Source organism: Idiotropiscis lumnitzeri, chromosome 3 (genome assembly GCF_059441095.1).
Source record: "Idiotropiscis lumnitzeri isolate Australia: NSW breed Sydney's pygmy pipehorse chromosome 3, RoL_Ilum_1.0, whole genome shotgun sequence".
NCBI classification, from domain to species: Eukaryota; Metazoa; Chordata; class Actinopteri; order Syngnathiformes; family Syngnathidae; genus Idiotropiscis; species Idiotropiscis lumnitzeri.
The window spans coordinates 4,021,731-4,047,946 of record NC_142393.1 but is presented as its reverse complement, the minus strand read 5'-3'; the positions used below and the strand labels follow the sequence as shown (position 1 = coordinate 4,047,946).

Genomic DNA, 26,216 nt, shown 5'->3' with positions numbered 1-26,216 from the left:
GAGCCGACAAGAGAGCTTCAGGACTGAGCTGCTAAATAGAATGCACGCCCATGGCCGTAGATGAGATTCTCTCCGGCGCTTCTTAGCTGGCGCGGTTGCGGTGCCACTTTATTTACTGGCTAATAACACACCGTGCCTTGGCTAAATGAGCTTCACTGGAGCCGCAATGGAGATGCGAGGCGAGTTCCTCTCGGCAAATAAGCTACGTGCTCAACCGTCAAACAAGAATAGGCTTGAAAAATTGATAACCTTCACGCATTAATGAACACACAGGTGTACATTTTCGCCGCTCGCTGGATGATTTGTCGGAAAATGAAAAACAGGTGTGTTGTGTCTTCAGCAAAACACGCTCATCCGCAATTATTGCAAAACTATCAGAAAGTTACTGTTTTGTCTTTTTCATGCCAATTGCCTCCAAGACATTCTAATTATGCAAACGTTTCATAAAATAAAGCGAGTGTCTACAAAAAAATAAAAATGACAGTGAAGATTAATTCCTAGTCGCTCCTCATTTGATTGATTAAAAATAAAATACATCCAGCTAGGATCACATTTTCTTCCTTTCCTTTTTTTTTAATTGTTTATTTAGATGTTACAACAGTTCTCTGGTAATTTAAGTGTTTTTTTTTTTTTTAAGGAAACCAGACTCAACTTTATTATTATTTGCACCCTTTATATTTTTTATTTTAAGATAAAATCAATTAGATTTGTCTTAATATTATTTCCATTCATACATTCTCTTTCGTTTTGTACGCAACAATTTTAATTATGACTGAAACAATGGCGATTCATATTTTTTTCATAATCGAGCAGCCCTAATTCAGAGGTCAGCTGACTAGCACGTTTTGTGTTTTATTCAAATGACATATTTTTCATTATTTGGAGTGGACAACGTGGGACCATATTTAATTAGATTGTATTGAGACTTGATTAAAATGATATTTGTGCTCAAATAAAAGGAACAAACGAGGGCTGATCACAAATCTCTATTCACTTATTTGTCCTATTTGGACAGAAAGGAAATTTGAAGTTTTTTTTGGAAGATATGTTCCGTAACTTGTTACGATCTCAGGTTTTGGCGTGATGCCGCTCCCGATGTTTTTATGAATGCTCAGACACATGGAAAATTGTAGGGGGGAGCGTTGTCGATGACGTCTATGATCATGGTTTGCCTCGTAGCTTTCATAAACGGAACAAATTTGAATATGTAGAATATCTACCTTGCTTTTCTTAGCAAAGAAAATGGGCCGCCAGACCTCCCATTCTCGCAAATTTGCACTCTTGCAGCCTGGCGCGGCCGTAACATGTCTGGCAAAGCAAAAAATAGAAGAAATATGCGGCTCAAATTGTTTTCCCTTCTGCAAAGTTATTGGAGCATGTACGCAGAGTGGGGATTCTCACGAACATTTTATGAGGTCAGAGGTCAAATTGGACCTTCCTTGTGCAGCGATGCAAAACGATCTTCGAATGCCAAAAATTGCGCAAAATGTCGACATTGAGGTTCCAGCACCAGTTCAGCGACGTCCTATTCCTCAAACTCTTTCCGATGCTTACACAAGCATTTGCTTTCTTAACATACGAGGGCCGTCAGTTTGACACTTTTCCAAGGCTTTTTCTGGCTGACGAAACAGCACACTGGGCTTCGATCCTCAATTCAAACAGATAACAAACCCTGATGACTGAGATCAAAAATGTCTGGATGAAGGCTGTGGGCTCCGTGTCCGTCCCGTTGTCTTTTTTTTTTTTTTTTTTGGGCATGGAGGGTGAGACTGAGGGCTCACCTCTCGTGTCCGTGGAGAAAAAGATGCCTCGGGTACATGCTGTCAAACTGAGATCTGAGGACGCAGCCACCATTTCAATATCAAGCACGCTGAGAAGACTGTTGACTTGCAAAGCACACTTATTTCATTCCTTTGTTTTGCCATTCGCTGTCTTTCCATGCTGTATCACATCGCTTTTTTTTTTTTCTTCTCTCCGTTTTGATCTGTGAACCTTTTTTTTTTTTTTATCTCCCCTGTGACTCATTCCTCTTTTAACTCAGCCTTTCCACTATCCTCACCTTGAAAGCAGCCTCCATTGATGATGTATATTTCAAACATGCCTCTTGTTGTTTTTTGAAGAAGCTCCCGAAACCAAACCGCTTTTTGCACAAGGCTTTAAAACAAGACTTTGGGAAAGGTCCTTTTTCTCTTCACAAAGCAGCGTCCATAATAATTGGATGTGTGTAGGTTGGTAAAACTTGTTACCTGACATCAACCCCATCAAACATCCGTGAGGTGAACTCGTGCGCAGTTTGCCAGAAAGGTGTCCCGCTACAAGTCACAACTGAATAGATTAAGAGCCAAGAATGTATTTCAGACTCCTTTGTTTATATTCGACAGACAATTCAGAGGCAAGATTTGTACTCTGCCTTTTGCCCGAAGTCAACTGAGATAGGCTCCAGCTTACCAGCGACCTCAAGGACGCCAGAAAAGGGGATTGATGGACTTTCTTCCATTCGATACACACGATTCGATTCGATTCGATTTTCGAGGCCAGATTCACTTTGATTTTCGATTCAATCAAGGATTTCACGCAGTACCAATTTGACTTTCCTGGGAAAATTACATGGATATATGCTTTAATGAATCAATATCGGGCTATGAAGAGGAAAATCGATTCAAATGGATTCATCGATTTTTTTAAAACCGAGCGCTACGAGTAGCTATCGCAAGCTGATTAATATGGGCGTGTGTAGTGATCGGAATACGCAGAAATCTCTGGCGACTGCCCTGCTCTGCTTCCTGCCTCCAGCCTGACAGCTGCCGACAAGCTGCTGCCTCCACCTGAAAATGATCCAAACGTGGCATGACAAGCGGACTCCTGTGGGCCAGTCGCAGGGCCTGCGGCGATGACACGACTGAACCCGACCCTGAGGTGTGCGCATGTGCGCCGACGCAGAGGTGATCCATGGAATTGATGCGGCGAGAACACTCTTCAAAGAAAATTCGCATAAAGTGCGAGGATGCCACCTCGTCGGGTGAGGTGTACGGTAATTAAAAGTAACAATCTAAAGTGACGTCGAAGGTTCCCAATTTGGGGTCGCCAGCATTCACGTGTGCCGCGTGTGTAAATGACGTGTACTTTTGGGGGTAATCATCGCTGTGTGATAAAGTATTAATGGCTTTGACGTCGTAGCCAGAGAAGTAGGCTAAAAGATCCTTCTGAGAAACTTAACTGTCTATGAGACTTTGGAGAAAGAAGCTTCAAGACACAAAGTAGGCAAAAATAAGCCCCCTAATTTTCATCATGGTCACAGAGAGATCTTGATCTCAAATTCGCCCGTTTTGCAAGTGTAATAAGTTATATGCTTCTCTGTATTTTGACCACATCGAGAAACTTATGTGACAGCTCACATTTCTCAGAAGCAGTGTCAGACGGCCCCAATCTGGAAATAAAGTAAAACACCCATCTAAAAAAAGTGTGCGGCACCTGCGTTGATGATTCTTGTCAGACAAATGGAACCACGCATCCCACAAATGAGCAACCAGTCCAAAAAGCGACATCTCGCATACAAAAACCACGCACAGGCATGCGGTCCTCACCTCCGTCTCCAGGAAGCGACGCAAGGCCCTCTTCTTCTTGATGCTTTTCCGCCGAACGTAGACGGCAACACTGAGCGCCACGATGACGATGACGAAGAGGCCGCCGATGATTCCGGCGGCGATGAGGGGCGTGCTGCAGACAGGAGAAGTGCGGGCGGGGCAGCGTTGTTAGTAGCAGCAGTTTCCAAGAAAGAGGTGCTTCCATTGTCAAGGTCAGATGAAGCGGCAGTGGAGGAGATAAAGCATCTTTCCTCTGCATTTCATCCAGCTGTGACGAGAGCTAACGTCGCTTTTGGTAAACACACGAGCGTGAGTGATGAATCTGTCACAAATGGGAATCATTTTGGAGAAGGGTGTTCAAAGCCCCCACCAATGCGCTTGGTATTTACCAGAGCTGGGCAGTCCGAAACGGTCCGGCGCTCCAGCCCGGGCGGACGCCCATTTTTGGGGCGTGGGGGTGACCAATTTTAAGAAATTGCTTCCGAACGCATCAAACAACTGTTTGTGTTTGAAGAGACGCGAGACATCATTGTGCGTTCAAGTGGGCCTGTATTTCCTTTTTCTGACATCACGTAACCCGCCCCTCCCACCTGCTACTAGGGCATACCATTACAAGAGTGGGGGGGGCAATACCACAATCAATTTAACACCAACAATGCATACTTACTTGCATTGGGCATGTTCATCAAGAAAAGGAAAGAAGAAAAATGACACGAATAATAAGCAGGAAACGAATCCCATAATATGGTAAGCGGATTTGCATAGCAATTAGCCAGCTAATGATGTTTAAATAATTTTTATGAATAAGGCCGAAGGGCGGGGGGACTGACCAGCAAAAAAAGTGTCAAGTGCCCAGCTCTGGTATTCAATACATTTGGCATGCAAGTCTTGTGCTATGCTATCCCTCTCTTTAGCGCTTTGGCCTTCTTATCACCCCCTAATAAAATTGTATTTGTTCATAAGTGCTAAGCTGGAATTTGAGGAGTTACTTGTCACAGTTGGATTACACAATATGGTATGATTATATTTTGAATGTTTGATGTCCTGTACCGGTCTTGTCCTGTACTGATTTTTTTATTTTTATTTATTTATTTTTTTAAAAATCCTTTTTGGGTCTGGGGCTGGTGTTCATTTCCCCTGTTCTGTATGATGATGTACTAAATTTATTGCATACTGTATAATCATAGACATGTTATGTCCAAGAATCCTGTGAATGGAAAATTCCCCCCCCAAAAAAATGTCCTGTACCGACCGGTCTTGTCCTGTACTGTTGTTGTTTTTTGTTTTTTTAATTCTTTTTAGGTCTGGTGGTTGTGTTCATTTTCCCTGTACTGTATGACGATGTACTGAATTGATTGTATACTGTATATAGATAGACGTGCTATTTCCAAGAATCCTGTGAATGGAAAACTTCCCATAAAGACAACAACAACAAAAAACACACCTGCCGCTACTTCATACTTGACGTTCAAAACTCTATTTGTTGCAGAGGTCATTAGCGACTAATGGAAGATTTGTGTAGCACGGTGCTACGGCGGAGACGTGAGGTGCCGTATCGATTGTGGCGGACCTAAATAGGGGACGGCGGGGGTGGGGGTGGTGATGGCTGGGGGGGGGGCACTGGCGCTCGAAATTTACAAAGATGCTTTGGGTTTCAACATAATGAGATATACAGCCATGTTGTGAATAGTAATGCAGAGGTTTGGAACGATTAGGTCGACGAGGGTGGAGAAGCAAGGAGACACCAAAAGAATTGAGAGCGGGTGAAAAGGACACATGGAAGAAGCAATACAAAATATGTGAAGGAAAGGGAGGGATAGAAAAAGGGATTTGGGACGGGAAGAAAATAGCAGAAAAGGCGCGGGTCATGGAAGTAGAAATAAGACAGCGGAAGGGTGAGAAGCAGACAGTCTGACGGCACAAGGTGAGACAACGGGAAGGACTTCTCTAATTAGGAGGAGAGGATTTACAGGCGAACAGGCGACTCGAGGTCACCGCCGGATAAAAGGCGGGAACATCAGCTCCATTATGTGAGCAGAGAAGCCCCCAGAGGCGAGTACAACTGCTCGTTTGTACTTTAATGGATACCCTCTTACTACTGCTGCTCTTTTGGCTCAATTCAAATGAGTCACATTCGCTCTAATTGTTAAAATAACTTCTTTTTATGTGCACGCTAATGGAGTTGTTGTGCCACATTGTCCACTGTACTCTTGATTGTTTTTCCTCACCGTCATTCTGGCGGATCGGTGAGGTCAGCAGGAGGCCGATTTTTGTTAGACTAACATGCATTTTTTTTTTTTTTTTGTGCATTATTCCGGAGGAGAATTTGTGAAATCCTGTCAACACATACATCTTTATTGAGATACAGTGTGTCGAAATAATTATGTATAAATCGCAGTGTTGTTTTTGGCAGGCATTTTAAATTGATTGTATTTTCACGACTATAAGACGCAGCAACACTTTTTGGGGAAAAAAATCCAAGCCGGACCAGGCTATAAACTGCAGTTTTCAATGTTGATTTTTTTTTTTTACCGCATGTACAGAACGATTTTGTACTGTGAATCCACATAAAGGTACATAAACAGATCGTTAAAACAGTGCCTTTTAACACGGCAACAACTTTGCGAATTAAAACAGAACAGACCCAAGAGAAAAAACAAGTCGAGATTTATTTAGCGTATTTTGTGACTATAGAGCGCCCCTAGTGGTGTAAGAAAAATCCACAGAAAAGCCGCACTGCTGGATTAGCCGCATGGTTCAAAATGTAGGAAAAACGTTGTGGCTTGTAGTCCGGAAAATACAGTAGTCTTAGTTTTTTGGACGGAAATGCTCTTTAGTTTTTGTCACATTGACTCATTCCGATTCGTGATAGTTTTAATCTAGTTTTAATCGACGAAAACTCAAACAGGTTTTAGTCTATTTCAGTCGACGGAAACTCCAAAAAAAAAAAAAAAAAAGTTTTAGTCTAAACTAAAACATTTTATTTGGCATTATTTCACTTAAAGCAACATAAATAAACCAAAATAAAAACGTTTTAACACCATAGACTTGTAGTAGACTTGTTCTAATAGTACAAACTATCAAACATACATCATAAATTTTGAACGTCTGACGGCCCACACGCTGACAATTTCGTCCCGTCCCGTCAACGGAAATTCATTTACGTGATTGTCTATTATCGTCATGAAAAAAAATAGGGCGTTAACAAAATATTTTCATCCTCGTCATCGAGGACGAAAACAACACGGCTCGTCTCCTCTAATTGCATTTGTGCATTTGGACAGTGGCAGCAAGGTGATGAATGTTTTCCGACATCGCTTACCTGTCCATCATCCCGACGCAATCTTGGAGTCTGGGCCCGACGCACCTGCAGGGCAGACAAAGCAGAGACGTCGTCCATTAAAACCCGGACAGGTTATGAGTAAACCTCTGCTTGTCTTTCTCCCGCGTCACTCAGCTGTCACAGAGCACGAAATGAAATCCCGAGCGTGGCTGACCACTCATCACGATATGACAGGAAGGGGAAACCATGTTGTGGCTTGTTTCACATCCGAGCAACATTGCTGGGGAATGTTCGACCATTTGGATCTGCAAATAAAGCCGCGCTCTCTCTTCACAACAACCGCTGAGCAGGTACGGTTCATCCTAATCTGATTGTGGTGTGTTGCCCTTCAATTGCTGATCCCCTACTAATTGCAGTCCCGGTGAAAATATCCAGCGGCTGCGTAGTGGCTCTAAAGAGTCCAATTAGTTGGACCATGCTGACCTGTGACCTCGGCTATGTTTTACTCAGTGTTTTTGATGTAAATCGGGAAGACCTCTCACATCCTGGGGGAGAAGAAAGGAGGCATGATGCAGCTGTTGTCATGCCAACAAAAGAGTTGTGCCAGAGTCTGGAGCTCCACCCCCTTTCCCGCCCCCCCATCAACTATCTTGCTATTTTTTCCATGTCCTTGTATAAGAGACATGATTCATATGATAAAACAGGATAATTTTTTTGCGCTGACGCTAGGGCTGAGCTGTGATAAATCCGGTGTCGGTACTAGATGAAGTCGGGTTGTTAGATGTGGTCGGGGTCCTTCGGTGGCCTGCGCGCCTGCTGATGACGTCACGCGTTATCATATATTTTTGGAATATATTTCTTTGATCCCTTCCCAGATTTGTGCCTTGCCTGTGACAATTGAAATCCATATTTACCTCTATTAAATTATTCAACAACAAAAAAAAGCAACAAGATGTCGAATTTTTGAATGCCTTTTTCCTTAAAAAAAAAAGTTATAGTTACATGTATCCAAAGACAGTTTTCTTGTTTTACTGTTTTTTTTTTTTTTTTATTTCTTTTTTTTTACATTTGTCGTCTTTCATTTGTTGTGACTATTTTATTTAATAATGATGAAATAATGTATGTGTAATGGTTTAATTTTTTTCTCTGAATTTGTGACACGGTTATATTGTCTGTTTAAAGGTTAAATAAAGATAAAATATATATATATATATATATATATATATATATATAAAAAAATATATATATATATATATTTGAGAAATACTTGCTTAAAGTGTGACGTCATTAGCAAGCGCGCAGCCACCGAAAGACCCTGACCACATCTAGTACCGACACCGGCACCGGAACTCGATGAGGATTTTTCTTACCCTTGGGTGCAGTTGGCGTGGCACGGATGACACTCGTTGTTGGCCTTGGCGTATTTAAAGATGAAACTGTTGGCTCCCTGCAGGCCGTCGGGGCACTTCTCCACACAGTTGGGCCCATCTTTGAAGTGGAGGCACTTCACACACTGGTCCGGACCCTGGATCAACACCGATGTGGTCGCCCAGAGATGAATCGAGGTGGGGGGGCGGGGGGGACGGGGATAAAAACATTAAAGCGAGCTAACACAAAACAATGCCCAGAAAGGTGAACGAAACAGGATATTAAAGTGTCAGCGCGGAAAATGACGAATAAAAGTAGCATATGACAGAATCAAATTGAAAGCTGGCAAATCCTGTTAACGTGCTCACTTCCTGCCGTGGCTAACGTGGCTGGCGGGCCTTGTGATTTATAACATGTCGAGCGCAAATTGCCTGGAGTGTATTCCGGCACACCTCTACGTTGAAGGCGGCAATCAACAAAATCAGGTCATGTCAAGGTAGCGCACGGTGGGGATGGCAGGTGGGAAGAGCGCACATGCTCAGCTGCAGCAGGTTCATGAATAAATAAGACCCGTGTGTCGGGACAGACAGAAGAACAGCGGCGCTGTTGCGTTGACGCCGTTGGAACGTCATGATGGACAGTGTCGTCTTTGGCACGTTCATCCACATGCTATTTGTTTGAAATGTGCACATTGCTTGTGTTTGCATGTGGAAGCCGTCTGAGTGCATTCGACGTCGTCTAAGAGATGCGGCACACGTACCGGATTGGTGTGGAAGATCGCCCGTGGGTGATTGGTTTATTAGTCAACTGAGAGCAGCATCTCACGTTCAGCGTGTTGCGCTTGTCTTACACAAGCATTTACATTCACGGAATCTGTATGTTCTGACTTTCAAATGATCGTAAAGCATCATAATACGTTTTTAACGTAGCCCACTCGGCATCCTTTTTAGCCTGGTCATCCTGGAAGGGAGAATCCCCCATCTGTGGTCCCTTCTCAAGGTTTCACATTTTCCCCAGATGTTTTTTTAGTTTTTCCTTGCCCTCCTGGTAGTTAAAAATCAGAGTATATTATTAATATTTGCCAGGTGTGGGCATGTGAAGCCCTTTGAGACTTCCTTGCGATTAAGACCAATATAAATTATATATACTTTATAAACTTTTTTTTTTTTACTTTTTTATCCAGAAATGTTGACCATGACTCCAAATCCAGAGACAAGTGTGACGACGCTATTCAACCAGTCGCCATTCCCGACATCAGGCGTGGCCAAACTACGGCCCAGGGGCCACATGCGGCCACGTTAAACGTTTTAATCCGGCCCGCTGAACTGGAAAAAAATTAAATGAGTTTTATTTTCTAAACACTGTGGCGTGTTAAAGACATATATTTTGGTGAAATGCTTTTGTTCACTTTCATTTAAAATTAAATGTATTTTTTTTTCTCAGATGAGGTGACGTTTCCAAAACACTCCATCCATCTGCTCCTGGTCCGGCCCCTCTGTCAAATTTTAGAACCCATTGTGGCCCGCCAATCAAATCCTACATGAACCCGCCTTTAGTCCCGCAACAGATTGGCAGGAAAAAAAATTCTTACCTGGCCGAGACACGTCATGGCGTTACCGTCCATCCTCTCGCACTGGCTATCACACTCCAAACACACGGATCCATTGGCAAATTCACGCGCTTCCCTGATCGAGAGAAAGGGAAGAGATTGTGATGTATGCATAATGGATTTGAAAGCGTGTTGAAATATTGATCTGAGCACACTGAGTGGGGATTTTCTAGTAGAGCGCGCGCACACGAGCACAAGTCGCGCACAGGAGCCTTTTGATTTAAACCAACATGCCATGACGCATCCGGAAAGCTCAAATCAACCTTGGTTTTACCCATGCTCCTCTCGCAGACTTTTAATTGCGACGGCTGCCAGCGTGCCCTCCGGTTGAGGGCAGGGAGAGCAGCGATCCGCCACTGACTATTTGATCAAGTTAAAGGCTCAAGATGGTCAATAGGCAGACAGAGAAAGGCCTATGAATAATGAACAGCTTTTTAAATTGCGGCAAACACAAAAGCGATGCATCGAGGGAGGCGGTGGAGCTGGTGGGAGGATATGAGTGAACGGGGAAGACATCAGGGAACGGCCAGCGTTTGATTAGGATAGGGTGAAGGGGAAGGAAATGGTGTGCGCAAGTACAGATTTTCTTTTGTTTGCAGCTTCTGAAGCGGTAGGAGTTGAGGCACTTTATAGAGATGCAGTTCATAATAATGGCTTTGTTTTTCCATTTCTCAAGGCAAATATTGTCTTTATACGCTATAATTACAACAGCAGGGGCTGCGCCACATTTCGGGCCATGCGGCTGAATCCTGCCATGCGTTCATATCTACTCCATCCATGAATGTCTCCTTTGTTTGTGTCCAAACCAGCGAATCTTTTTTTTTTTTTTTTGAAGCGCACGCGGCTCCTCCGGCAAGGTGAGGGTTGCAGCTGTCAATAACAAGCGGCGCTGATCAAAAACACTTTTCCCACCAGAGCAATCGATGAGCTGATGGGCGCCCTGCGAGGAAGGCTCACGCAGCTGCAAACACGCCATTTCTCTCACAGGGGAGGGCTGATTAAAGCGCGGTTGGCGGATGGAAGAGAGGCGCCACAAAATACTTTTCTGTGATCCGAACAAATTTGGAGTCTTGATGATCTCAAAGTAAAGAACGAGACACTCACGGGTTCAACGCTTTCCCATTAAAGAGTAATAAAAGTGAAAATGAAAGACCTGTTTTCCCTTTGGCTAAGACAGAGTTTCTTTGAAGAGATCATTCTAAAGGTTCATTACAATTGCAGCAGCATGTCGCAGACATTTTTTTTTCTTCTTTCTAAATACACCTTTTTTATGAAGTCCGAAGAACCTCCCATTGCTCGCGTTACAGATTTCTCCTTGGTCTTTCTTTCCCTTGTTTCCGGAGTCATCATATTTCTCTTTTTGGAAGCTGCATCCTGGGGAATTCTTTCCAACAGGCACAGATAGTTCTTTTGTTAAATGTTGGAGGAAATGACACGGAGGAGAACGACAAAGACCTCTTCAGCAGCGTTCTCTCCAGTTATTTCTATTCAGTCCAACTCGTACTCCTGATTGGCCGCACCAAGGCCCCACTGGGGGGTTGGCCTGATGAGGGATTAGCTTTGCATTAGACTGTGGCCAATATCCCATCCCCACACCCCCTAAAAGAAAAGAAAAAACACAGCCAACCCACCAGAGCAAGTTTTTTAATTAAACACATTCAACGGCTCCCTAATCCACCCTGCATCCCTCAATGGGCAACATCAGACATTTCCCTCCTTGTGTGCCTTTTCTCTCTTTTTGTTCTTCCTTTGTTTTATTCAACAGAAGTAGAAACTAATGGGAATAAGTGTCTTTCCTCATTAACAATGGAAACGCGCAGCAAGGGGCGAGCTGAGAGATATAGGTTTAAATCCTAAAAACTCTCTTAATATATCTGATAGAGATACGAGACTTATTAGGCGCTCAAACATGCAATGGGGCAAACTGCGGGGGGGGGCAATAAGAAATGAGCAGAAGAGCGAATTACGCTATTATGATAATATTTAAGTATTTTATTACTGCTATTTTATATCCATCCTTACCAAGTCATACAAGATCGAGATGGAGAGAGAAAGAGAGAGCGAGAGACGGAGAGAAACTCAAGGGTGGCAAAAACACGGAAGGGAACAGGGCAACTGTGCAAAGAAGCAATTGAGAGCCAAAATAAGAATCTTAAGTTGCGTTTAATTTTAGCAAAGGGATGAAGTGCAATTAACACAGTCTTCTCTACAGTGCGACCCCGGTCCGAACTCATCTGTGAAATTGCTTCGTGTGACAATGAGTCCAATATATATATAAAACGATTATGTTGGGGGGAACAAACCAAAAATGAAAATTAAATGAAAACAATATTAAGACAAATCTAATTATTTGTACGGCAATCATTTCGTGTTTGGTTTCCTTGTATAAAGAAAGAGTGCATTGACATTTACTTGCTATACACCATAGAACATTTATAACATTTAAATAAATCGCTTCCAAAGTACACTCAAATTTTGAACTCAAGTATACCAATTATACATTTTATATATATATATATATATATATATATATACGCATACATCACACACTTCTTGTTGATTTTACACTTGCGCCAAGAAATGCAATCGCAAGATGTGAAGCATGGCAGTGGCCGTATTTACAATACAAGGAGCTCCTGCTGCTCTCTGCCACATGTCTCTCCCTCGCCAGCCTCCTTCAAAGCTTTGGCACTGAGCTGTTTTTCCTGACAACTTCAAAGCATCCCTCCCACAAACGGTGTTAGCGAAGGACCAGCAACAAGTCAACATGACCGAAGGTTTGCTCGCTCTCAAGCTCCGAACCTCGTGCGCAACCGTGAGGAGTCTCCTTCGTCTCCCATGGGTGTCACACTTGACATGACCACTTTCAAAAAAGTTATCTTGTTGCAGCCACAATTGTCTTATTTTAGACAGATCCTTTCAAGTGTTGCGACTCACAACATCTCCTGGTTCATTCACAAGGAAGAATCCGGAAAGCACATCTACAAAGATCTTATCCTCAGGTGAGTTGTCACTCATTCTTTTGATGTGCCTGCTGGCAGCATCCAGCAATGACCTGAGTGGAATTATTCATGCTGCAATAAAACATCAAATGTGGCCTTTTTCCAAGTCATTTTCCATCTCATTTGGGAAGATTTGAACAAAAAAAAAAAACATAATTCCGCAATATATTCAAGTTAATTTGCCACAATGGCCAGTCCGCTGTGCACATGACCAACTCGGAGCGCATTTCTTATTGGTTCATCTCATTACATTCACAGCAAATGGCAATTAGATTCTCCTTCTGAGCCCTCGAGGACAGTTTGAGTTCATTGTCATATATCAAAGCTGATTAAATTGATTTTATTTCCTCCGCTTGTCATGTGTGCCTGCTTGCAAGGGAATTAATGAGTCTTCAGGAACCATAAAGATTTTGTATTGTGGAAAATGCTTAAGCAGCTCGTACACAACACTTGCAAACAGTTAACCTGGATCGTAAAATTTTTTGACATCTATCACGTACCCGTAAAAAAGATTGCAGGACTCAACGCAGGTGCGGCCCCGTCGGAAGTAGCGGCAGGAGAGACACTGGTTGGGCCCCGGGCCCCAGCAACCTTCGTCGGAACACATCCGATCGCACACCATGCGCTTCTGGGCTGTCGAGGAAAACAAACAGATTCAAAATACAGCCTTGAAGTTTTCAATGCCAGGGTGATACTTGCACATGCATGATGTTGTATCAGCATCTAAATTTTCCTTTCCCCATCAATGGGACGCCTTTAAATCCCGTGAAATTGAAAAATCAATGCATGTTCATCAAAAATCCCCCACATACTCTCTGATTCCACCAGCGTCATGGTTTGATTGAACAAAGGATAGAGATGGTGCAGAAGCGCTTTTAAGACCTAATGGATACATTTCCAACATACGCCACACATATTAACTTGGCTCGTAGCAAGGGGTGACCCATGTTGGCATTTCAGAACATACAAAAACTCGCATGATCCCACAGTCCTTAGTTTTTACTGACGTTCTACTTGTATTTCTTGCGCCCCTTTTCCTCCAAGCAGTATGGTTGAATTTCGGTTTATTATTATTTTATTTTATATATATTTATATAAATATATATATTTATATCTATATATATATATATATATATATATATATTTATATCTATCTATATATATATATATATATATATATATATATATATATATATATATATATATACACACATATATATATTTATATATATATATACACATATATACATATATATATATATATATATATATATATATTTTTTTTTATTAATTTAATTGATATATTTAATTAAATTATTTGTTATATTGCACTGGAGATGGGGAGCTCTCCGACCTCATTGTACACTGAGAACAATGACAATAAAGGGCATTCAGATTCTGATTTCAAACATTGACAATAACACGCAATAAAGCTGCCACCACTTACTGCATTCCTTGGGGTCACGGTTGTTGCGGATTAGCACTTTCTGGGTCGCCGTCCGGAACAGCGAAGTCCAGTTGACGGTGTTGTAGAAGCAGAGGCGGCTGTTGTTGAAAATGTAGACGTTGCCGGCGCTGATCTCATCCAGCGACTGGAACTGCAGTGAGGAGATCCAACGTTGCTTCAGAATCAGCAGGGAGATGCCGCTTCCGCTGTGAGAGATGGCAAACACAGCCATGTGACATCTGGAATGTGCAACTCAGGTGAGGAAAGTGCAAATATGATCTCTCCAAACAAAGGCTGTCTTGATGAAACTCGAAGCGTGTGTCTTCTGTAAAAGTGTGACATGATGAATACTAAAACCAAAAAAAAAGCAATGCTGTTCCCGCCATGAACGCTTCTGTTACATTTCCAAAACCACTTTCACAATTTGTACTTCTTGTCAGTTTGCATCAAATCTTTCCATGGCAAATGTGTTCATACCTGTAAAGGGATCTCCCTCCTATTGTTGCCAGGTTAGAAAAAACACTCAGGTCGGTCATGTTCTCGGGCCATGATTGAATGTTGAGGAAACCTGAAGACATCGTTAACAAAACTCGTGAAAAATTAATCCTCAAAATTATGTGCTTATAAATTTAAAATGAAAAAAAAAAAAAGAAAAAAAAAGTACCGTATTTTTCCGGATGATAAGCCGATACTTTTTTCCTAGATTTTGAACCATGCGGCGAATGCAACGGTGGGGCTTTTCTGTGGATTTTTCTTTCACCGGTAGGGGGCGCTCATTTTTTTCCAACATAGAAAACTGCGGCTTATAACTTGCTGTGGCATGTATAGCTTTTTTTTTTTTTTTTTTTTTTCAAAAAAAGATCTGCTGCGGCTTATATGCAGGTATGCTTTATAGTCCAGAAATTACAGTAATTCTTTTCCGCAAAATACCATAAAATAAAATCATTTTGGGTCAAAATGCAAAGTTCAAGCAAGAACACATCCTTTGAAAGAAACGGACAATATACACCAATTAAAAGACGAAATTGAATATACGGCGCAATTTGTCGAATAGCATTGGACTTTAATGACAGATAATAAGGCATCAGCATGTGCGGAAACGACTTTAAAGCCAGGAAGCGGAGGACGACTGAGGCAAGAGAGGCGATTGCTCTTTCTTATTGCTTGGCTTTTCATTATGAAAATGCAGTTTCGCTCCATTAGCTGTTTGGCTCAACTGCAAGCCACACTTTAATATGACAAAGGGTTTGTATACGAGGCATCGCTCATCCCTTTAGGGCCTCTGCTTGCTAATGGACACACACACGCACACAAATCCTGACGCTCTGCCATTATTTCCAAAGTCACTCATTCACCTGTGATCTCTTTCACGGTGCGGAACACGTTGAGGCGATCAGGATCCAGCGGTCCGATGCCGTGATACATGTCCCTAAAGTGAAGACACATGGACAATTCAACGCAAATCTTCAACATATCGCGCAAGGTAATCTCATTTGCGAAGACATGTTCTTCTCGCAAAGTCCTCTGATGTAACATTGAGTGTACCGATTGGTCCACTTGGAGAGCTTCGGGTCACCGTGACAGCACTGATAGATAGCGCTGGGAATAAATTCGCTCTAACCTCCCGTACAACTGGATTTCCACAAAAGAAATGTGCTTGTGTTGTTTGCTACCTTATTCCATGCTCGGATTGGGGCGGCTTTCAAACAAGCACAAAGGGTTCTTTTTTTTGTTCACATACGGCTATAAATGAATACGTTCACAATACATCAAAGCAATTCCAAAGTTTTCTATTAAAACTCATTCCTTGCCATTGACGAGTATAGAAGCCAAAATAGCCTTCATTTTACCTGGGCTGGTAGCGAATGAGTGAAGGTTCATTTTAAAATCATATTTTGTGTTGTTTTTGGAGCTCACCCTTTAATGCCGGTGATGAGGAAGATGAGGTTTCCATTGATCTTAGTGCAGTTGACAAATTTATCAATATTGCTGGCATCCACTGTTTGATGGGTCTGCAGGATGCCGGTCCCGATGCCGTCACACACTGGCAAGGCAAACACAATCAACGTATTAACGCTCATACTTCTGTGCGTCTGAAGCCATGAAATGGCCGGTGCTCGATTTCAAATGACACCTCGCCAGCCATTGAAATTCCTCCGATGAAAGCCAATAACTCCACGTGATAAATTCATTACATTTGCATTAATTACAATTGCCGCCGTGCGTGTCTGACCAAGGCAAGGAATGGCGATGATGAATAAGGCTGGCATTAAGCGCCGGAACCCCTTTTTGATAGTGATTTATACGAGCCAATTTCATATCTGAAATGTTAATTTGTTATCATTTCCCACAGTTCCTTTGGTTATCCCTCATTAACCTCTCGCTGCTGCATGACGAAGGAACCCGGGAGATTAACCCTTGAGTGGTACCGCAGCCCATATTTGGAGCCGGGTGGAAAATTTCATGGAATATTTCTTTGTTCCATGATTTGATCTCCTGTCAAAGTGATCCACATATTATGCACATGTTCCTCACAAAGAAATCTCTTCTTTTTTTGGTGGCAGTGCTCAAGAAGTGGAAGAGAATGTATTCAATGACACTCCTAATCACCATATTTTCACGGCACTTAAAAATCTTACATTTTAATTAATGTTGTGCGACTTTGATGAGCGTTCTGCTTGACTGACCGAAAGCATTTCCGTGCAGACAAGCTGTTTGTAAAGAGGAAAGGCGGACGTGACTGAGGATAGCGTGTTGACATTAAGTGGGGAAGGCTGCACGTGAAAGACACGCCCCCATTAGACTGTTTAGTGTAGTGCAGAAAGTGAAGTTGCGAGTTATGCCACAATTGTGTGAACGGATTGTGGATGCTTGGGCTAACGTGTCTGCTCGCACTGTTGTTCAAATTTTCCAAAAAAGGCGCCACCGGACCGACTCTGACAATGACGAAAGAGAACTTGGCACGGTAAACTCTTTAATGAAGCACAATCAAAATCAGTTTTGCTCCCGCTACCTTTTTAAAAACATTCGCTAGTATGTGGCCAATAATACGGTGACCTTTACGTATGTGTTAAATACCAATATAGCACCCGTAACTGAGACGGCTCCTTAAAATACGGTACACCTTATGGTTATGAAAATATGGTAAAAAAAAAAAAAAGAAATGTTGCCCAAAAAAACAATTTAGTAAAGTCAACCCCCCATTTTTTTGGTGTAAACTTAACTACTCTGGCCCATTTATTCATGAACGCGTCACTTGACAGCCGCGCCATTTTAACAAGCTTGTTGAGCATCAGCTGCTGTCAGATGTCAAAAAAGCTGAAATATCTATTTCTCATTTCCACTGAATGTCATACTTGAGGCCAACGTTCCACTAGGTAAGTCTGAGTTCCGTCAACGCGAAGAAGCAGCCCATAACACTAAATCCCAATTTTTATGTAAAGCTTTGAAAGCAATTCTCACGAGCTACCGCTGATCCGATATCATAAAGCTATTAGATTAAAACGGCGCAGCTGCTTAAGCTGTTTACAAGCCGACAAATGCAGAAGAGTGGCTGAGGCTGTTGAAGAATGTGCACAAAACCGATTTGTCCTGAGACGGGATTGATGCAGACACCACTTGGACCATCTTGTCTCGTTTCTTCTGGAGGAGTTGGAACCACGAGAAGTGTCAAAGGCTTACATTTATTTACTATGTTGCCACGAGACCTGAACTTTTCGAGGTGACGGCGGCGCGGGATCCGTTTAGAGCTTTGGAGGGAGGAGGAAGGTTTTAGCTTCAGCTTGTTTATGATATTATTACAATCCAAAAAGTCAGCAATTTAAGCATCCTCTACTTCTGGAATCAGATCTTTAAAGTCCGGTTTCATTTTTTCAGACCTACATATTCTTCTGCTACACATTTTCCCCCCGTCTTGCTTAATTGCACGATTTGGCTTAAACGTCAATGTTCATGCGGTCATTTGGCGGTGATCTTCGGTCATTATATCACTAATTACCATGCGTGTGTCTTTATTTAAATGCCTCAACACACCAATACGACATCGGCCGTCGGAAAGTGGGAACATACCGTCTGTTTGGTGTAGCGAGCAACGTCATAACGTCGGAGCCGTTTAGGAGGCGTCTGGGAAGGCGTGGTTGTCCGATTCAACGTGTAGAATTAGATTGGCTGACGCGAGAAATGATCACTTTGATCGGCTGTCAACTAGCGAATCAGTGCACTGGACAAGAATTGGAGGTGACGAACGCGAACGAATGTTTCGCTCATTTTTCACATCTCGTCGAAGGACATAAAGACTTGACAGAAGAGCGCGAAACGAAGTAATCACTTTTATTCAAGAAAGACCGCCGCTATTCGTCATCGCCGTAAAAGGCTAGACAGTGACTAGCGCCGCCGATGGCATGGAGGGGTACTACATCTCACGCATGCGCGGAAGGTCCGGCGTAGTTGGCATCTCCGTCGGCTTTTGCGGTGTTTTCTTCTGTCATTCTGCGGTCCGACGTGCCGACTTCTAGGCTGATGTGACATTTGACCACGACGGTCGACGTCGGATTGATGTGTACAGGCCTTAAGTCTTGACTGTAGCAACCCATTTCAAAGTAAGCTCGCCTATCCACATGAAAAGAAATAATATGCCATATTTACTGTCTCATATTTTAAATAGCGGCAATAAAAAAAATCTATCCATGAACGATGTTTGAGTTCCTGGAAAAGTACAACAGTTAAAATGAAAGAACGCCGATCAAATCAGAATATAATTAAATTCATTGTGTGTTGTTTTGAATTTCCGCTTTGTTAAAGGCAATCTGTCATACAAACCCCACCCAGCAATTCCAAACAAATCAACCCACCATTTACTCCAAATGTTGCTTCCTGTCTAAAACCACGACAAAGTGCACCAATTTCGAACAGCACAATAGCCGCTTTGTTCGTCGAACTATGCAGCAAATCAATGCGCAATCCAAATAAGGCCTGATCCTCCTCTGGATTACCTTTGGGGCAGATGTCTGTGCAGGGAATGCACATTTTGATGCGGTTCTCCTCCACTTCCATCTTGTTGCTAGGACACGCTCGGACACAGGAGTTATGGTCCACCACAAAGTTATCTGACATAAGCACACAGAAGATGTTTGCATTCATTAGCATAGACGAACGCCTTTATGGTGGGAATTTGAATCAGATTTGTGAGACGATCCCAGACATATTGCTGCTGTTGAGGTCAGCGACGGTAGAGAAGTGAGCGCTCATTTTGGTAATCGTTTCAACTCCCGCCGTTGACATTCATGTACGTTCCGTGCCGAAGGACTCGCTTTGCTTATTGTATCGCGATGGAGACGCACATGTTATGATTACATTTATGGAGTCTTGAAAAGGCGGTGAGTGGGAGCGCGGAGGGAGGACTACAGCTCATATGTATGCGCATTGATTTTACTTCAGCATATATTTTCAAAGGTGTGGGTTATTGCGCAACATTCTGTCTTCACATCATTTTATGATAGAGCATGCTGGGTCCTGTTTAGAATCTTTCCAGGTGTCATCACAGTGCACCTTTTCGTTTCTCACGATAGGCTCAAAGGAGACTCCGAACGGGATAAGTGGTCTTCTCATCTTTGACTATTTGCAGATGATCCGGAGGGCTTCGTTGAGTGTGTGAAGCTGCCGGCGATGTCAGCTTCTCTAAATCTGAGGCCATGGACTGCAGAGATGGGGAGTCAAATTTTGCCATTTCTGCGTTTTGTTTTCAAGCGGTGGTGTGAGAATGACAGATGAGCAAGGTTCTTTTGTTGCACGCTCTGGGCAGAGACCAAAAGGACGAGGTCACAAATACGAGTGACAGAAGCGAGAAATGTAACGTTTGACAAAAGAGATTTGCCAGCCGAACGTAGTCCTCCACAAAGCGAAAGGCGGGCCATGCTAGAACCTGGGAACCCGACGGCTGGATGTCGCAAAATAAATGATCATCCAGATTTGATGCTTGCCATGCAGTGAATCCAATTCAACAAAATCAGTCCCAGTCCCCGCCAAAAGAATTGAAACGGCAATGTCAATTCCTTGCTGCTTTTGTCTTATACTGAAGAAATTTGGGTTTCAGATCCAAAGATGAATATGAGACAGACGGTGAGAATTCCAGCTTTTTTTAAATTTTCTTTCCATCTAAATGTGTTAAAGGAGCACCGTTTTTTTGGAAGCCACCTACTTTTCAAGTGAGCAGAATTATTGGAACATGTGACTGATGGGATAAAGTTCCTCAGGTTCTGTCTTGCCTTTTAAATTGATGCCTAAACATTAGATTGTGCTTGTTTTTTTTTTTATGTTGGGCTTCACATGTGAAAACTTAATTTGAATGAATACCATTGACAAAGAAAAGAATAGAAAAAAGCATTTTGAGAGAAGAGGGAAAATCAATCAGAGCTGTTGCACAAAGCAGAGCCAAGACAACAATTTGGAATGTCCTGAAAAAGAAAGAAACTACTGGTGAACTGAAGCGATAGAAATCGAACAGGCCGGTCACGGATATCAACAGCAGTAAAAGCAGAAACATTCTGAGAGTTGTGAAGAAAGACCCAAAGACATCACTGCCAACGCAAACAGGGCAGGAGTGAAGTTGTCGTAATCCACTGTTTGAAGATTTAGCGAGAGAAAAAGGCCGGATTGGGTTTTGCAACCAAGTGCAGAGATGAGGCTCAAACGTTCTGATGAGACCAAGATGAACCTCTTCCAAAGTGATTTGAAAGGCCAACACAAGAAGAAAGAAATATAATAAATATAACACACGCTCCTCCATGTGATGGCTTGGGCTCGCAAGGCTGCTTTAGGAACGGTTCCGCTAGTCGCAAAAACATTTGGAACTTCTTGGTTGCGCCCACCAAAACTGTTTGTGAATGTTTGGCGGTCGTCTTTGCGACCTTTAACGAACCCTGCTCGGCTTCTTGATGAAGATCCTGGACTGGAACCTTTTGTTCTCTTCGTCTTTCATCTTAAGCATTTGTCTTAAGCAGAAGCCCTTCCTATCTCAACAGCACTTTGTAATCCGTCCCATCGTTACATCTCGGCTAGATTATTGGAATGCACTTTATTTTGGAGTCAACCAGTCCTCCATCAAGCGTCTCCAATTGAGCCAAAATGCTGCCGCTCGACTTCTAACTGGAGCCGGAAGACGGATCACATAACCCCAATTGTGGCCTCCCGGAGCACATTAGAGTATATTTGAACATAATTATTATTTTTTTCAAATCTTTAAATGGCCGCCGCCAACCTCTCTGAGCTTAACCGGCAGGAAGTGCTGAGGACAAAGCGGAGCCTCGGAGGGGATCGAGCCTTTTCCTTTGCCGGTCCTTCCCTCTGGAATGACTTTTCACACCTCTGTGAATTTTTAAAACTCATTTGAAGACACATTTTTCTTCTTTGGCTTTCGGCCCAAACACCAGACTGTCACGGTTCTTCTGTTTTCTGGTGTCTACCGTACATGTTTTGGTATCATTGATTAGTATTTTATTTACGGCTATCTTTGTTATTAATTTTTTTTTTTTACAGCTGCAGCTGCTGTGAAATCCACTATACAAATAAAGGAGTAGTGTATCGCATGCGACTTATTTTGCGGCAGAGAGCTCATCTAGAATTCAGTGAGTCAAATTCGATCTAAAAGTTTTTTTTTGACGTCAAGATACAAAATAAACATACGCGGGCATTTCTTGACACAAAAGGCTCCATAGGTGTACTTGGCTCTTGGATTGTGCTCCAGCTGGAACGATGTGGGATTATACACAAACGGCTGAGGGCACTGGGTCACGCATGCGCCGCTGTCGTTGAAATTGGTGCAAGCCTGCAAAAAAAAAAAAAAAAAAGCATTAGCTGGGTTGTAGACGATACAAGTGAGACCTCCCATGCGGGGCAGGGGAGTTATGGAGGCCATCGGAAGGTCATAATTCTCTCACAGAAGCTGTTGTGAATGAAAAACTATTACAGCTGCATTTCATTTTTACGCAACGTGTGAATCATGCTCGCAGCCGCAAATGGGAGACAAATTGGAGCTATCCATCCACTGCCACCATGTAAATGCTGAAATGTTTTGCCGTAAAACTTTTAAGTGTTTTGTCGTCGGTGGCCACAGTCCGAAACGGCAGTAATTGAATTGGATGAGCCTTCCCGTGAATTACAGCTACAATATCGCACCTCCGAGTGCGCGCTGAGCAGCGCTGGTCCACGCAGGACCGACTCTTGGTGATAAGAGGGATATTAATTGGAACAATGAATCACCAATTTGCTCTTTGAGGAGCGCCGGCGCAGCCGACTCGTACCGCCTTGTGAAATGACAAACAATGCATCACGGAGTAAACAAAGTAAATCATTCCGGGAAAATGACGGAGATGTCGCGCACGAGCGGACGCGCGGAAGGACGGGCTCGAGATGCACGGCGGGATGCGAGCGGGTCGTGTGCACGTACGAAGCAGTCTGTGTCCTTGGGTCCCGAGCAGCCGCCGGCGCACTCGCGGTGGCAGCAGTCGCTGACGTACGGCCCGAAGCATCGACCGTCACACTGCTCTGCGCACACCGTCTTCGTCACTGGCCGCAAAGAGAAGAGCTTTAAAGGTCTGCCGCGCACACACTCCAACAAAAAGAGACAATATCACCACCCTCGACACGCTCATGCTGCAATGATATGAAATTCAGGCAGATACAAATTAGGGCCTTCACAAGCAAAAGGTCAGGCGAGTGCTTCTACGACGGAGAGTCTTGAATCAAACTTTCAAAACAATGGCGTCTTTTCTTGTCCTTGAACAAGCCGCTTATCTTCTGGAAATTGCTCTTGCGCTCTGAAGCTGCTGCTTCAAATATGCTGCAGCACGGAGATTCACCGTTTATGTCGAGAAATGAAAGTTCTTGTGTGATGGACCCCTGATGAGCCACCACTTAGGTGAGTGTAGTTAAAAAAAATAAAAAGTTTTTATCAGAAGATTAACGTCTAACTGTGCTGTGCAATCGTCGCCTGACTTTTGAAACGATTACTTGCTCCTCACAATGAGCGATCTAATATGCTAATTTCAACTCCTTTAAAATACGCTCTGGATTCTACATTTTGAACGGGCCTGTTTGGTTTTGATTCAGTGGGTCAAGTTCCCGTAAAAAAAAAAGAAAAAAAAAAAATCTGACATTTTCGAAGATGATCAATTAATTGACAACTAATCGATTATCAAATTAATCTATAATTATTTGTGAGAATCGTTGACTCATTTATACCTTTAAAATTCCCAAATTATTGGAAATTTCAACCTCTGAACTGTAAATGTTAACCGATTAGTCAAAAGATGAATATTTGAAGCCAATGCAGTCACATTTATCATGTATGTTTTATTTATCAAGACCTGATTAAAACAATTAATACATCTGCCATCAAGCTTGTTGGCGCTGACTTCACTGCTTCTGCCATTTTGTTTTGATCTCATGCGACCCGTGAAATCATGTCAATTTATGGGGAAAAGGAAAATCGATTCAAATCGATTTATCGATTATTTTTTAAACCCAGCCCAAATTTTAAGTGGTAACTTGAAACAGATGAAACCAAAGATTTTAAGCGTCAAATATCTCTGCCTCTAACCATTTGATCGTCTCTTTCTCCCTGAAAAAATATTTCATGTGGTCGCATACTCACAGGTTTGACACTGATCTTCCTGGTGACCCCAGCACCGTCCGTTACAAGAGCGGTGACATCGTCTGCCTGCATCACACACACCCCCGCACACACACACACACAAATTAACAAGCTGAAAAAACTTCCCCGGTAACACACAAACAAAGTCTCTTTGGGGATGACAAACGAGGCTCTTGTCTTACATGTTCTTTTTTTTGCTGGCAAGTCGGACTCTGCACCTGCCGTCATCAAGACTTAATTGACTGGCGTTAATAACATAGTAAGTGGAACAGTGCGAGCTGACTGTCACCAGGCCCACTCCATTGCCGGGCTGCGAACGCACATTCTAAACACCGCCTGCCAAGGGGCCCCCGATTTGGTAACCTCAACTCCCACATGTTCCATTGTCATTTTAGAGCCCGCCCCCTCAAGTCTTTGTCGCTTTTCAGCAGCCTCCTTCGTTAGCGACTATCTCGTCAATCAAATTTTATTTTTATTGGCCACACTATCAAAGTGCCTCCTTCAACCGGCGTTATGTTGGCAACTTCACGACACACATCACCCCGCACAGTTCAAGACTCGACGCCAGTATGCTTAAAACAAAAGGTCATCAGCCATTTTTTGTCACGTGAACTCAAGTTCAAGTCAACCCCGCAACCCTTGTTGCATGCTCAATTTTTGGCACTGCAGCTGTCCTTTCTGCTCACACTGACAATCTAACAGAATAAACTTCTTCCCTTGAAATGAGCAGAGACGCTCACTCCACACGCACACGCACACACACACACACACACAAATGCTATGAGGAGCCACTTCTTGTGACATTGAATGTCCGCCAGACAAAAATGCAAAGAGGACGGCCCAGCAAACTGGAGGGCCTGCAGACAAGGGGCAACATCACCAGCAGAACCTTCACGAGCAGCTGTCAGATTGGCTGAGACTTCAAAAAAAAAAAAAAAAGAGCACAGCAGACACAGCGGCTCCATGGGCCCCACTCAGCACCAACACAAACGTTCGCACGCTGATCTAACACCATGTGATTTTTTTTTTTTTGCCCAGAGTTGACCGATAGGCAAACAGAATGACTAAACACTTGTGGGCCTCATGTGGATCACCTCCAAAAAAGTGTCATTGTCATCCACGGGCTTCCACGTTGGCGCGATACTCACATCCCAGATTGCTGTTGTTGGACGGCACCACCAGGAGTTCGGCCTGCGGATTCTTGATGATGTCACGCCAATGGATGGTGTCTGCATGGCACAGGAATTTGTTCTGGTCAACGTAAACGCCCCCATTCAGGATCTCTGCAAGGAGAGAGAGAAGTGAGCACACACCCATGAATATATAAGAGTAGTATACAATGGCAGGAAATCAATAGATCAAGGTTAACCACAATAATCTCAGAGTACCGGCATACAGAGCTCACCAAAGTGCATTTGAGCGTGAAGATAAACGCTATTGACAGAGCAATTCAATGCCACAGTGATTTCATAAGTCCTCCTAAAATAGAATTTATTTTTTTTTTAGTTGATGAAAACACACAACCTCACACAGGAAAAGTACAATTTTCCGACAGTTTTATTCATTTCTTTTTACTATCCTGTATCGGCGAGATAAGGAAACATTGAAAATAGACAACTCACTTGAAAAGTGTTGTTTTTTTTTTGGGGGGGGGGGTGACGGCAGTATTTGTGAAGTTAGACAGAACAAGGGTTTGACAAAAAACACGTCGATACGTCTAATTGCAAAGTATCAGCAAAACAATGAGCAAAAAATAAAAAAATAAAACCACACGACAGACAAATGTTTCGGCATCAAAGTAAGAAAAAAACGACTTAAAAATATTCAATAATATCACTTTCAGATAATTGTAATTATTTTCCCCCCAAAAGTTTCTGATTTAACCGCCACTAAAGTTACTCCCCAGTTATTCTTGTCAGGGAATACTTCAACTTACTGAAGTAATTAATGGACTTTTTTTTTAACTTGCACTTCAGTCAAATTATTTTACAGTAACAATATTTGCATTTAGAGGAAGTACAAATTTTCATGACCCGACATTTCTGGTGAAAACAGAAAAGGTTTTGGCCTCTTTAAAGGGACGGACGCTTAATTAACATTAACATTGACACTTATATAATAGGTTTGCATGGGAAAATGACGTCAGTACAAGAATAGTTTGGATTTATTGACATCAAACGTGATCACCTCCACAAAAATCCAAAATACCGTGCCGAACAATTCTCCACTTGCACAGGCTGAAGCGGACAACAGCAAGAATGTGCGCACGAACCC

The 26,216-nt window shown here is 42.8% G+C and overlaps 1 protein-coding gene across 1 annotated transcript in view; it reads right to left on the bottom strand.

Moving 5' to 3' along the window:
• Window positions 1-26,216, bottom strand: part of LOC148339465 (receptor tyrosine-protein kinase erbB-4-like) — a 158,962-nt gene that overhangs the window by 28,220 nt on the left and 104,526 nt on the right. Inside the window, exons 4-17 of the mRNA XM_088289812.1 lie at window positions 25,091-25,225; window positions 23,943-24,008; window positions 22,737-22,855; window positions 21,974-22,115; window positions 19,285-19,398; window positions 16,211-16,337; window positions 15,649-15,722; window positions 14,771-14,861; window positions 14,294-14,499; window positions 13,347-13,479; window positions 9,827-9,920; window positions 8,238-8,392; window positions 6,907-6,951; window positions 3,585-3,717 (exon numbers count right to left, since the gene is read on the bottom strand). Coding sequence (XP_088145938.1) covers window positions 3,585-3,717; window positions 6,907-6,951; window positions 8,238-8,392; window positions 9,827-9,920; window positions 13,347-13,479; window positions 14,294-14,499; window positions 14,771-14,861; window positions 15,649-15,722; window positions 16,211-16,337; window positions 19,285-19,398; window positions 21,974-22,115; window positions 22,737-22,855; window positions 23,943-24,008; window positions 25,091-25,225 — 1,634 coding nt within the window. The remainder of the gene's footprint in view (window positions 1-3,584; window positions 3,718-6,906; window positions 6,952-8,237; window positions 8,393-9,826; window positions 9,921-13,346; window positions 13,480-14,293; window positions 14,500-14,770; window positions 14,862-15,648; window positions 15,723-16,210; window positions 16,338-19,284; window positions 19,399-21,973; window positions 22,116-22,736; window positions 22,856-23,942; window positions 24,009-25,090; window positions 25,226-26,216) is intronic.